The sequence below is a fragment of the Balaenoptera borealis genome (genome assembly GCF_965194805.1).
Source record: "Balaenoptera borealis genome assembly, chromosome: 15".
NCBI classification, from domain to species: domain Eukaryota; kingdom Metazoa; phylum Chordata; class Mammalia; order Artiodactyla; family Balaenopteridae; genus Balaenoptera; species Balaenoptera borealis.
The window spans coordinates 40,011,508-40,026,370 of record NC_138871.1 but is presented as its reverse complement, the minus strand read 5'-3'; the positions used below and the strand labels follow the sequence as shown (position 1 = coordinate 40,026,370).

The 14,863-nt window shown below is 40.3% G+C and overlaps 1 protein-coding gene across 1 annotated transcript in view; it reads left to right on the top strand.

Moving 5' to 3' along the window:
• Positions 1-2,100: 2,100 nt before the first annotated feature.
• LOC309612443 (uncharacterized protein C2orf74) overlaps positions 2,101-14,863 on the top strand; it is a 26,948-nt gene continuing 14,185 nt past the window's right edge. Inside the window, exon 1 of the mRNA XM_082358345.1 lies at positions 2,101-2,243. Within this exon, the coding sequence (XP_082214471.1) occupies positions 2,107-2,243 (137 nt within the window). The 5' untranslated portion in view covers positions 2,101-2,106. The remainder of the gene's footprint in view (positions 2,244-14,863) is intronic.

Below are 14,863 nucleotides of genomic sequence, written 5' to 3'. Positions count from 1 at the left end.
TTGCAGGATTTTAGTTCCCCAACCAGGGATCAAACCCAGGCCCTTGGCAGTGAAAGCGAAAGCGCGGAGTCCTAACCACTGGACTGCCAGAGAATTCCCTGATTGGCTTATATCTTTGATGATAGCTTACTGCTCAGAATGATGGGGCTCAGCATCAATTAAATTCCAATTTTTCATTTTTATGTGATAAGAAACTTGTTCACATTAGTAAGTAGACAGAAATAGAAGAAAATCTGTTGCAGCAATATCAGTCATTTCTTTGGACTCCTAAATTAATGCCCCAAATGACTCTGTGTACTATTATCACATTATCATCTTCTTCAATTTTGTTGAAAGAATATGAAAACACCCAACATTCAAAATAATTTATTGGAGTTACTGCTTTCTCAACTCAATGTCAATGTTGTGAATTGTCCCTCTGCTTGTCATCCCTGGACATTTTGCACCCTGGGGCAACATGCCATTGTCATACAAGGAGGAGATGTATGCCTTTCTTTTGGAAAAAGGGAAAAGAGTGACTGTGGAAGCTGAAGTGGGAAAGGGGAACCTGTGCCCACAACACAGGCCTGCTCTCAAGAAGAGTGTTTTTAGGAAAATGCAATTTTAGAAAAGAGTTTATATGAAATTGAAGACCTGAAAATTAGTCCCTTGGAAAGTCTTTGTGTGTCCTAGTTTAAAGACCACTGGTATACACATGCTTTTTCTACTGACTCCTATTCTCTCTTAAAATCCACCCTAATTGCACCTCTGACCCCACAATGCCATTGAAAATACTTTTACAAAGGCCATCAACAATATCCACATTGCTAAATCCAAATAAACATCAAGAGTAAGAAGTAGTTATAAGCTTCAGGAAAAGATAAAAAGAAATTCTAATGCAGAAATCTGACCCAAAGTTGCTATTAAAGAACTTACTCTCACAGTGGTCGAACACAGTGCACCTATTTTATAACTAACTTTATTAATAAAGACCAGGACACGGGATACATTAGTTTAGGGACAGGTCTCCTGATCCAACTGGCTCCAAGCACGAGCGCCATAGTTGTGCAAAGCTGCATTTATGCAGCCATGGCTCTGGTCCATTTTCTGAAATAAGCTGGCCCATTAGAGCTTTGATGAAGTATCTCACCAGGCATTGGCAGCTTCTGAAATGGTAGGAAAAACTGCGTGTTTTGAAGAAACATTTGGCTCAGCCATCGCTATCTCACCCTCTTCTTAGCAGGTACTATCTGACATTTCAAACTATTATTTAGAAAGGGAAATTTAAAATATTAAGGTAAAGTTTGGCAGGACTCACTAACAAAAAATTCACTGGTCCCTAAACAAACTTCTCTCTTTAGGCCACATATAACCAGGTATTGAACACAAGATGTTTTGCGGTGAGGGGAGAGTGGAGCCAACATTACAGCTTCTTATTGGGGAAAACAGTCCTCAGGCATCCAGAACCGCCTTTCCAGGATTCAGTTTAAAAACCCTGGGCATTACCTCTAGAGCTTTCAAAAAGCCTCACAAAATGCAGAAACGTGACTGGTGCAGCATTCTTTTTGGAGTCGATGGTATCCTTCGGTAAGGTTTAATTCTCCATCGCGTCAACCAAACGGGGAAAGTCAGAGCGTCTTTTTCTCCTTGAATAATAGATTCTTCCCCCCGCCCCCGGCCTTTTCTGTCTAGGAGCCTCTCTCTCTCTCTGTCGCAGCCTATGCAACATTAAAAAGTATATAGCTTACTATTAGGCTCCTGACACGCTTGAAAGTCATTTATCATCTACTTCCTCCTCAATATAAAGCATCAATTTGAAAGACTCGCTGTAGACACTGTTTAGAGAGGGGCGGTGATGAATACCCGCTGACGTAATGCAGTGGGGTTTTTGTTTGTTTGTTTAAGAGCCACAGGAAGAAGCCTGGTTTTGTAGTGGAATTCCTTCTTCAAATCAGGGATGGTGCTTCGGGACATTTTCTGACAGCAGGGGAGCACGCTAGACTTGTAGCGCCAGCAATCCGTAGCAGCAAACGCCTTCAGTTCTTTGTGGGAAATATCCCAGGAAGGCAGGTTTAGGAGCATGCGCACACAGATTTTGTGTTGGAAGCAGGGGAGCATGCGCAACAGATGTACGGATTCAGGCGAGACTTTTCCGAGCATGCGTCGTCGGGTCTGGCGCCTGTCGCAGTGGTCAGACTCCTTGAGGATTCCCGTCCCCACCGCCACCTTGGCCGGATTCCAGGCTCGTGGCAGAAAGGCTGGTGGTATATTCGTTTTTATGACTGAAGTTTTAACATCTTTTTTTCCTTCTTAAATCATTTTTTTCCCAAATACAAAGTACGCCTTGTAAAATATCTAACAATTTACGTTCAACGGCCCACTAGAAAAATAGGCAAAGGACTGGAAAACAAAGACTTACCAGAAAAATAATTACAAATACGCTTTAAACATACAAAAAGATGCTTAGCATCAGTTGTGATAAGAGAAGGCAAATTACACTGAGATACTATTTTTCACTCATTGGATTGGCAAACATTGAAACATTTGGCGATATACTGTACTCTGTAGGGGTATATGGGGAAACGAGCGCTGCCTCACAGTGCAGATGGGAGAGAAGAATGTCGCAACCCTTCGTGGTTATCAAACAATTTGCTCCAACAATCCCACTTTGGGGAATTGTTCCTATAGATACACTTGCTTCCATATGAAATGACATATGAAGTTGTTTATTGTAATTAGCAAAAGGTTGGAAACTACTCAAATATCCATCAGAGGACTGGTTTTGAAAACAGTAATACAGGGACTTCCCTGGTGGCTCAGTGGTTAAGAATCCGCCTGCCAACGCAGGGGACAGGGGTTCGATCCTTGGTCCGGGAAGATCCCACAAGCCGTGGAGCAACTAAGCCCATGCGCCACAACTACTGAGCCTGCGAGCCTAGAGCCTGTGCTCTGCAACAAGAGAAGCCACCGCTCGCCACAACTAGAGAAAGCCCACGGGCAGCAGCAAAGACCCAATGCAGCCATAAATAAATAGTACATATATACAGTGGAGCATTATGCAGCTGTGAGAAAGAATGAGGAAGTTCCCTATGTACTGATAAGGAAAGATCTCTAGGATATCTTGTTAAGTAAAAAGCCCAGGTACCTATCTGGGCTTTTTACTTCGCAAGTAAGTAAGATATGCCTTTTGTGTAGGAAAGGAGAATAAGATTCTATGATCCTTTCTTGTTTCCACATAAATTCTGGAAAGATACATAAGAAACGAATAATCATGATTTCCTGTGGGGTGGAGGGGAAGACAGAGACAGGGTGAGGGACTTCTCAGTGTATGCATTATAATGTATTGCTTTTTGAACCATGTGAATGTTATCCATTAGAAACAAAAATAAAATTATAGTAACTTTTTTTAATGCAGAAATATGTAATATAAAAAATGAAAAATCCTCCCCTTCTAAAGGTAACTACTTTTAATAGATAGGTGTATGTTCTTCCAACATCTTACTTGCTTTAATCTTAAAAGTATTTTAAAAAATTTAATTATGATGTATACTATTTACATCCTTCAGAAATATGCAGGAAAGAGTTTTTAAAACCAAAAGCTCTTGGTCTGTTATATGTTTAAATTTATGCACCATTTATGTTTGTTAGTCATTTGGATATCCTGTTGTGTGAAGTGCTCATTCAAGTCTTTTGCCCATTCTCTATTAGGTTGTCTTTTTCTTATTTGGAGTAGTTCTTTATACATTCTGAATATATTTCCTTTGTACATGAACTCATTTTGGCTTGTCTTTTCACTTTAATATATTTTGATGAACAGAAGGTCTTAATTTTAACATGGTTCAATTATCAGTTTTTTTAGATAGGTGGTACTTTTTCTTTGGTCCTGTTTTAACAATCTGCTGTTAAACATATTTACTGAGTTCTTAGTTTCTGGGGTTTTGGGGGGGGGGTTGTTTGTTTGTTTTAGTTCTATAATTCCCATTTATTTCTTTTAGTTTTCAGTGCTCTGCACCAAAGTTTTCTTTTTTCTTTGAACATATTAAGAATTGCTATTTTAACATCTATATCTGATAACTCCACTTGCTGGTTCCCCTTTGGGTCTTTTTTTTTTTTTTCCCCTTGATTTTCGAATATATCAACTTGTCTCCTTTTATGCCTGGCTATTTTTTTTTGAAATGTGGTCATTGTCTATGAAAAATTATAGAGATAATTTGAAGCCTAAAATAGTGCCCTTTCCCTCAAGAGAGAATTCATGTTTGCTTCTGACAGATGGCTAGGAACACTATCAATCTCAGAACAACTTAATCTGTTCCAAAATTGAGATAATTCAGAATTGGGCTTTAGTGCTTATGAGGGCCTATTTAACCTACTCCTCTAGTGTGACCTGTTGCGTCCCAACCCAAAGCCTGAGGATTTGCCGTAAATCATGTTCCCCAACCCCATAAGTCTGTACAAAGCTCTGTCCAGCTTCTCAGCTGCACCTTCTGAAATTGGAAGATTGGCAGAGCCCCAAATACTGAACTCAGCTACCTAGATTTCCATCTTTCTGTTTTCTCCTGAATCTTGGCGTGTAATTCTTCATGGCCTTATTTGCTCTCATATGCTTTAAAACAGATATTTTAAAATATTTTATCTGGCTTTTCCAGTTGTCCTCTAGGAAAATTGATCTAAATTGCCTATTCTTTTTTTTTTTTTTTTTAAATTAGTTTATTTATTTATTTATGGCTGTGTTGGGTCTTCGCCTCTATGCGAGAGCTTTCTCTAGTTGTGGCAAGCGGGGGCCACTCCTCATCGCGGTGCGCGGGCCTCTCACTATCGCGGCCTCTCTTGCTGCGGAGCACAGGCTCCAGACGCGCAGGCTCAGCAATTGTGGCTCACGGGCTTAGTTGCTCCGCGGCATGTGGGATCTTCCCAGACCAGGGCTCGAACCCGTGTCCCCTGCATTGGCAGGCAGACTCTCAACCACTGCGCCACCAGGGAAGCCCTATTCTTTTTTTTTTTTTTTTTAAGCATTTCATTTTTTTAAACATTTATTTATTTTTGTTTATTTATGGCTGTGTTGGGTCTTCGTTTCTGTGCGAGGACTTTCTCTAGTTGCGGCAAGCGGGGGCCGCTCTTCATCGCGGTGCGCGGGCCTTTCACTATCGCGGCCTCTCTTGTTGCGGAGCACAGGCTCCAGATGCGCAGGCTCAGTAATTGTGGCTCACGGGCCCAGTTGCTCCGCGGCATGTGGGATCTTCCCAGACCAAGGCTCGAACCCGTGTCCCCTGCATTGGCAGGCAGATTCTCAACCACTGCGCCACCAGGGAAGCCCCAGACTTTTTAAAAGCTATGATTGTTCTTTAAATCAGAAGCTCTCAGGACTTAAGGGCTGTGTGTTGAGGTCATGGGTGGTGGAGTCAGAGTTGGAAGTGGAGGGTAATTGGACTACCTTAGACAGAGCCTATTCTGACAGCTGGATGTCTCTTTTGTACTGAAACTTCTCGGTCTTCATCTCTAGCTCTCAGTAGTGTTTCATGCAGGTGACCACTCCATTCTTCATTTTCTCTGAGACCTTATTCTTCTCCTCCTTCTCTCTCTCATTCATGATCTCTATTTTGCTGACTTATTTTCCTTTTCCCAACCTCTGGTTCCCTAGAGCTTAATCTGGGGGTCTCTCCTCTATCTAAACTCTCTTCTCAATTGATCTCGTGCAGACATATGACATTAAATATTTTCTGTGCAGAAAAATCTCAAATTTACATTTGCAGCTCAGATATCTTACCAGATCTTCTATCCCATTACCTCCTTTTTTTTTCCATTAAAAAAAATTGAGGTATAACTTACAGCTCAATGAATTTTACATGTATATACATCCATATAGCCACCACCCAGATCTATACGTGAGACATTTCTGTCATGCCTGAAGGTTCCATTGTGGCCTTTCCATTCAATACCCCCTACTCAGAGGTCTCTAGTATTACTACAATTTTGCCTGTTCTTGTACTTCATATAAATGGAATCATACAGTGTCTATCTTTTTGTGTCTGGCTCCTTTCACTCAACAAAATGTTTTAAAAATGTATTTGTGTTGCTCTATATATCAGTAGTGCATTCTTTTTATTGCTGCATAGTATTCCATTGTATGAATATTCCACAATTTGTTTCTTCATTTTCCAGTTGTTAGATGTTGCTTTCCCCCCCAGTTTTTTTTTTTTACTATGATGAATAGAGCTGCTATGTTATGAACAATTTTGTACATTCTTAAAAATATAACGCACGTATTTCTTTTTATCCCACCACACGCTTGGAAGATCTGATTGGCTGGCTTAGGTAATACAACATTCTAAGAGAGAAACAATGGCCTTGACTTTTTCTTTCAAGTTCTTAAATTCAGTAGCAGTTTTTTAAAAATCAATACCTAAAATGAAGGTATTGGTTTTTAAAATCAAGTCTGTGAAGATAACTGAAATCATCAGTAATGAACTTTACAGAAAATTATAATTTTCTAATCCTAAGTAAATTTTCAAGAGAATTTGCCAATTTTATTGACTCCCTATCCCAATGATTTTCTTTCTTCAGAGAACCTACAAATCATTAGCAACTTCTGGGACAGGTGAAGAAAGACGTGCACGCAAACATTTGGTTTCTTTATGCTGGTAGTAATTGCGCCAGGGAGACAAACAGTAGCCAAGACACTCTCAAACCACAGACCCAGTGCCTTCTGTTGACTACTTTAGCCCTTCTTCAGTGAACTTATTCTTCTCCTTTACTTCCTGGCTACTCAGTGTGGTCCTCAGATCAAGAGCATCAGTTTCACTTGAGAGCTACATTAGTTACCTGCCAGTTGTGTAACAATTTATCCCAATATTTATCAGCTTAAAACAACACACATGTGTTACACTGCTTCTGTAGGTCAGCATTCTGGGCACAGCTCAACTAGGCCCTCTGCTTCACAGTCTCCCATAAGGCTGCAATCAGGGTGGCATCCCAAGGTCTGCAATGTTGTCTGAAGGCTTGACTGTCACCAACCCTGAAAACAGCCAGTTTGGGGCTGTTTTATTTACCTGCTGACCGAAAGAGTGCTGAATTATTTACCTGCTTAGGGCACCCATGTGTCTCAGGCTAGTTCTGTATCACCACAGTGATTTTTCTTTCTTTTTTTTTTTTTAACCTCAGTGGTTTGATTGGATCACCTAATCCAATTCATCTGAACAGTTTCCAGCCTCCTTGCTTTTTCTCCTTCCTGACTACAATCTGCTTTCCCATAGCAACCATAATGATAATAAAAATAAAATTAAAAAGCTGCGCACATCACATCCCTACTAAAGGGGTCCAATGACTTCCCATTATTTAGAATAAAATAAATTTCTGTAGAATTCACAAAATCCCGTATGATCTAGCTCCTGCCAGACTTTGACTCCAGCTCAGACTACTCATCCCCTTGATTATTACACGCTAGATGTACTGGCCTTCTTTTGGACGCTTGATTACACCCAGGTATTTCTCCTCAGGGTCTTTGCACTTGTTCTTCTCTCTGCTCCCAGATCTTCTCATAGTGGCTCCTTTTCCTCATTTAGGTTCTGGTCATGGAAAGTAATCTCCATTCTTAATCTCTATCATTTAAGTTTCCTAATAGCATTACCCAAGATCTGAAATTCATGTTTGTTTACTCATGTTGTAGAATGTTAGAAAGGGGCTCTGACTTAGAATTTTAGCAGAGACTCCAAAGGCCAAGCATGGTATAGGAGGTAGCAAGTACTCCTAGGACCCCACGCACAGTAAGGGATGGAGAAGTTGGTTCTTCCTACAACAGCAATCACCCACCCATAACCCATAAAAGAGTTTGGGGGATCTCAAGGGAGGATTTCCCAGGAGAGATCATTGTCAATATGCTCTGCATGTGTGCCCCTCCCATGGTTGTGGGGAGGGAGGGGCTAACCCCTCTTTAAAAGAGACTTCTTGGAGGGCTTCTGACGTACATACCCTGCTCAGGGTTGGATGCAGTTCTGTGGACCCTGAAGCTCTACTACATTTGGTACTTCTTTAAAAAGAAGAACATAAAGTTACAAATAAAATGAGGTATTAAAGTAAATATTTACTTAAGAAGAGAAAATAAACAAGTTATATAATTTAAAAATATATCACAAACATATCACAAATGTCACACATCCAGAAAAATAAGATAATATTTTCTTTTTTTTAATATTTATTTTTATTTGGTTGTGCCAGAACTTAGTTGCAGAAGGCGGGCTCCTTAGTTGTGGCATGTGAACACTTAGTTGCGGCATGCATGTGGGATTCTAGTTCCCTGACCGGGGATCGAACCCGGGCCCCCTGCACTGGGAGCGCGGAGTCTTAACCACTGCACCACCAGGGAAGTCCCAAGATAATATTTTCTTAAAATGAACTGCCTGAGACATCTCAATAATACTTTTTCTTCTGTGTTTTGGCTGCATGCTCTTCAATCACCTCTTCATATGACATTGACTGTGTACATTCCTGCCCAAGAGAAAACTTCTTTCTGACCAATGAGCTTTCCAATGAGTCCTCTGCTTACAATGATACAAGTCAAATAACTAGACAAGTCTCCCACACACTAGCTTCTAGCTCTTTACATTTGAAACTTGTTTCTCCTCCGTTGTTAAAATATTTCCTGTAGGACACTTTCATATTGTTATCCAGCCCTGGCCTGGCACCTTTGTCTCATGTTGCAGGGCCAGTGAGCCCTGTGAGTGGTAGGGAGGAGTATTCCCTACCAGGAAGCTATTCCTATACCAGGACAGCTAGCAATAATTTCACTATACATGGAAGTAACTGGAAATCATATAAATGTATCCCATTGAACCCAAACTGAATATATCCCCAGTTCAACTTCCCCAGATTTCAGAATGGCTGAGAGCATTCTAACCACACCCAGTATCACCCAGAGTGTTAGAGAGGAAGTCTGGAGTGGAAAGAAACAGCAGTGATTCACTGGTCAAGGCTTTGTCAGACCCCTCCTAGAGAAGGGGAGATGCTCTAAATTAGTTTGAAGATCTGATCATTTCACTGGGCTAGGATTTTAAAAGTCAAAACAAAGAGAGCATTCATTTATTTATCCACTTATTATCTAAGAGGTGGGGGCAGGGAAAACGTTATTCAGCAAAGGGAGTTTGTCTAGGACAGATGGAAAAGAAAAAATACTTTCTATTTGCACCTATAGAATCCAGCTCATTCCACAGGTGTGCCTTTTGTGTCTCTTAGAAGCAGAATGTCTGCACCATGAAATGCAGGTGCCTTGTCTGCCCTGTTCACCACCGTATCCCCAGCCCATGGAATGGTGCCTGCCACATAGCAGGTCCTCAATAAATATTTTTCAAATGGATGCCAGACTCGGAGTATACAAATATAAATAAGCTTCAACCCCTTTCCTCAAAGAACTCAGTCTAGTGGTACTGCAGACAGGAAAAGAAATGATTTCAGTGCATCACAGTAAGCACTGCAGAGCACTGAGTGTGGCTGGGCAGCAGGGAAGACTTCTTGGACAACATGAGATGAACCATGAGGAATGATTAGGAGTTCAGGCTGGGGTGACAAGGGTACGGACAGGTGTGCAGCAAGAGCACAGCACCACAGTTTTAGAGAATGCTAAGAATCGCAATGGGAAATGAGGCTGGAGAAAAGAGGCGGAGACTTGAACTGAAAGCTTATTTGGTAGGTGATGGGGAGCGGCCGAAGGGTTTAGGCCAAGAGTGGCGTTACCAGAATTGTATTTGACCACAATAACTTTGATGAGTTGGTAAGGGGTGAATTGAAGAGGAACAAATTCAGAAGTAAGGAGACCAGTTAGACAGCTCTTGTAACAGACTAGGCAGGATTAATGACATCCTGACTGACCCGGGTCACAGGTGGTACAGATGGAAAGGCGGAATGGTTTGGAAAATAAGTAGGATGTCAATCAGCTGGGTTTGGTCATTATTGGATACACAGGGTGAAAGAGCAAGGAGTCTGTGCTGACTTCCAAACTTCTGGCTTGGGACCGAGAAGCTGGTGAAGCTTTGAGCTCCGGGGCAGGACATGTTTGTTAGGTAAGACAAAGTTCAGTTTTGGACTAGTTGGATGCATTTTAAAACTTACTGTCCTTTCTCTTTGTTGCCATCCCATCCATCCCCTTTTCGTTTTTATACAGTTTACTCTCTAGTGAAGCAAATCAAGGCGTTTAATCCTTCTTTGTTGCTAGCTCCAACATTGGTTTCTCCACCCCATGACTTTCTTCATCTATTCTTGTAATCCTTTTGCTGTTTTCTTGAGGTCTTTCTCTTTCAATATAGGCCATGAGTTTATTTTTCTTTGTGTAATCCTAGAAATAATAGTTCATGCCAAAGCCATGACAAAATGGGTCTGAATCTGAAGACACAGATAACATCTGTGATTTTGCACACACATGTGTTTTTGCAGAGTTAATGTCTTAGGTACTGTTGCCTTTCTAGGGTGAAGGACAGCTATGACCCTTTGAAGCAGTAGGTTTGTCACCAACTTCCTGGTGTAGGTAGTTGCTCTGTTGTTTATGACGGTGGTTAATTATCAGCCAGAGAGAAAGATTCCCCTCCCCCACCTTTTTTTGGCCTTCTGCTGAATCGATCAAGTTTTATTTGATTATTTTCTTCGATTGTTTTGAAAATTATACTCTATATGCTTCTACCAATTAACCTTAAATTTTCAACTCATGTGCTTGAGCATATTTTTCTAAAACCATATAGAGGTAAGCATTTAGTTGAGAGCAATGGAGCCAGACTGCTAGGATTTGAATCCTAGCTCCTCACAGAGTGGTGTGTGAGTTGGGAAAGTCACAAAATCTCTTGATGCTTTAGTTTCTTCATCTGGAAAGTGGAGATGATAATAATGCCTAACTCCCAGGGTTGTTGTGAGGATTAAATGAGCCAAATACATATAGAACACCTGGCAACAAGTGATAGATTGACTTTCCAAGTTGGTACTTTAAACTATAACCTTTGAGAAAATAGATGATATAGATGAAAATGTTGGCATAAATGCAAAAGTATGCAGTAAATAAAATAAAATGATTAGTTTATTCTTTAAATCTGAGGACTTTTCTTGCTTATTATCCTAATATTCCATTTGGATTATATTTACTAGCTTGGGACATCCAGTTGGATTGCTGGCGTCCTTTCCAGTGTGCTCAGGGGAAACCTCAGGGGAGAGAGGTCCCTCTCACTGTTAACACTATAACTTGGCCTATAGTGTTTTATTATTTTTTTTATTTAATTTTTATTTTATATTGGAGTATAGTTGATTTACAACGTTGCTATGGTTTTTTTTAAAATTAATTTATTTATTTATGGCTGTGTTGGGTCTTCGTTTCTGTGCGAGGGCTTTCTCTAGTTGTGGCAAGCGGAGGCCACTCTTCATCGTGGTGCGCGGGCCTCTCACTATTGCGGCCTCTCTTGTTGGAGAGCACAGGCTCCAGACACGCAGGCTCAGTAATTGTGGCTCACGGGCCCAGCTGCTCTGCGGCATGTGGGATCTTCCCAGACCAGGGCTCGAACCCGTGTCCCCTGCATTAGCAGGCAGATTCTCAACCACTGCGCCACCAGGGAAGCCCTGCTATGGTGTTTTAAATGAACAAGAACCAGTCATTGATGTTTATGTTGAACCCCAGATGGTCCCATTTTTCTTTTTGATAGCTGAGTTAGGGAAGCACTGTACAAGACCAGTTCTTTTTTTTTTTTTTTTTTTTTTTTTTTTAGCTGCGTTGGGTCTTCATTGCTGCACACAGGCTTTCTCTAGGTCCCATTTTTCTGCCTTTGACATTTGTGTGGTACCTACAGCTGTGATAGTCATCTCATAACTACGAGGGAGCCTGTTCATAAACAGAGGTGGCAAAGAGGAAAGATAGAATCTTGACCCTTGATGATGTCACTGACCCTGAAATTAATCAACCCTGGAGCCTTGTTACCTTCAGGCTTCTTGTCATGTGAGATGATAAATCTCTTGTTATTGAAGCTATTTTTAGTCACATTTTCTTTTCTTTCTTTCTTTTTGCTTTGGCCATACCACATGGCTAGTTCCCTGACCAGGGTAGGAACCCATGCCCCCTGCAGTGAAAGCATGGAGCCCTAACCACTGGACCACCAGGGAAGTCCCTAGTCACATTTTCTATTACTTGCAGTTGAAAGCATCCTGAAAATGTAAAATATTACATGTCCCATATTCTGTTTAATAAATTTTTATGGGTTTATTATCAGTATTTTAAAATGATTAATATATCCATACAAATTTTAAAATTTGTCAGTTTTAACTTGTAATATAGAAAATATTAATAGTTACAACCTACATAAACAAAACTTTTGGGGTCTTTAATAATTTTTATAGTGTAAAGTTTCTAAGACCAAAAAGTTTGAGAACTACTGTATATATTATTTCACTATACAAATATACTACGTTTATTTTGGCTGTTCTCATACTGTGAACATCTAGTTTGTTTCCAAATATTTGCTATTATAGCAAATACCATAGGGACAGTTTTTAAAAGTATTTTTAAAAGCTTTGTTATGGAAAGTTCCAAACATATACAAAAGCAGAGAGAATAATATAATGAACCCAATGTTTCCATTACCCAGATTCATCAACTATCAACATATGGATAATCATATATCATCCAGACCCTCCATTTTCCCCATCCAGATTTTTTCTAAAATTTTATTTATTTAATTTTGGCTGCGTTGGGTCTTCGTTGCTGCACACAGGCTTTCTCTAGTTGCGGTGAGCGGGGGCTACTCTTCGTTGTGGTGCGCAGGCTTCTCATTGAGGTGGCTTGTCTTGTTGCGGAGCATGGGCTCTAGGCATGCTGGCTTCAGTAGTTGTGGTGTGAGGGCTCAGTAGTTGTGGCTCATGGGCTCAGTAGTTGGGGCTCACGGGCTCTAGAGTGCAGGCTCAGTAGTTGTGGCACACGGGCTTAGTTGTTCCATGGCATGTGGGATCTTCCTGGACCAGGGCTCGAACCCATGTCCCCTGCATTGGTAGGTGGATTCTTAACCACTGCGCCATCAGGGAAGTCCCAGATTATTTTTAAAACAATCCCAGGCATCATGTAATTTAATCTGTAAATATTTCTGTATATTCCTCTAAAAGATAAGAATGTTTTTAAAAACATAACCACAATACCTTATCACACCTAAAAGCATTTTAACACTTCCTTGATATTATTAACTACCCAATCAGTGTTCACACTTCTCTGAATGTCTTATTTCTTTTTTAGTACAATTTGTTTGAATCAGGGTTTGAATGAGGTTTACGTGTTGTAGTTGTTTCATAGGTATCTTAAATCTCTTTTTTTTTTTTTTTAAATTATTAGCACCTTTAATTATTATTTATTTATTTATTTATTTATTTTTTTGGCTGTGTTGGGTCTTTGTTTCTGTGCGAGGGCTTCCTCTAGCTGCGGTGAGCGGGGGCCACTCTTCATCATGGTGTGCGGGCCTCTCACTATCGCGGCCTCTCTTGTTGCGGAGCACAGGCTCCAGACGCGCAGGCTCAGCAGCTGTGGCTCACGGGCCCAGTTGCTCCGCGGCATGTGGGATCTTCCCAGACCAGGGCTCAAACCCGCGTCCCCTGCACCGGCAGGCGGACTCTCAACCACTGCGCCACCAGGGAAGCCCTTAAATCTCTTTTAATCTATGGTTTTCCTCTCTATCATTTAAAAAATCTCCTTTATTTCTTGTTGTTGACAAAACCAGGTTCTCTTCCTATATGATTTCCCTGCAGTCTGCATTTAGATGATTGCCCCCTGTGATGTTGTTTGACATGTTCCTCTGGCCCTTATGTTTCCTGTAAACTGGTAATTAGATCTAGAGGCTTGTTCAGATAGAGATTCAAATTTTTTCAAGGAAGTGTGGTAAGACTACATTATAGGTGTTGATGTGTAATCCCATTAGGAGTCTAATTGGTGTCTGACTGTCTTTTTTTTTTGTGATGTTAATAGCAATGCCTATATCCATTGATACATGATGGACTGAAAAATGATCATATCTGAGTTCTAATATAGTTCTCCTCTGTTTCTTATCTGAAACTCTTATCCAGAAAAAGAAATTTCTCATTATTTGGTTATCTTGAAGTAGAGATCATGTAAGAAAAACAGAAAAATGCTTGATTTCCCCTTTATTTCCCCTTTATTTACTGGTTTAAATAATAAGTTGGCTCCCTAGCATCCTCCCAAGGTGAGTAATGATACTTTGTTTCATATTGTTTAAAAGGACTGACAATAACAAAGGGTTGTTGTGGGTATGGAGCAACTAGATGTTATACGCTGCTGGGGGGATATAAATTGTTATAACTACTTTGGAAATCTGTCTTATGGTATCTTCTAAGGCCTATATATGGCCCATCTAAACCATTCTATATAGGCAACAGAAATGAGTGCTATATCCACCAAAAGATATGTATAAAAATGTTCATAGCAGCACTATTCTTAACAGCCTCAGACTGGAAACAACTAAACTGTTTATCAACAGTAGAATGGGTAGGCAAATGGAGGTATAATCAGAAAGTGGAATAATACATATCAAAGAAGAAAAGAACAAGAGATTGCCATACACAGAAACATGGATGAACCTCACAGATGTAATGTTGAGTGAAAGAAGCCATACACAGAAAAGTATATATTGCATGATTCCATGTATATGGAACTCAAGAACAGACAAAACTAATTTATAGTGATAAAGGTCAGAATAGTGGTTATCTTTGGGGGATACTGTCTAGAAGGGAGTGTGAGGGTTTTGGGGAAGATGTTGGGGAAATGTTCTTGCAGATACTAGAACTTACTATATGTATCAATGTTATGCTTCAACAAAAGGATTTTTTAAGACAAAATAAGAATATATATCTGTATTGCTTATATGCCTAA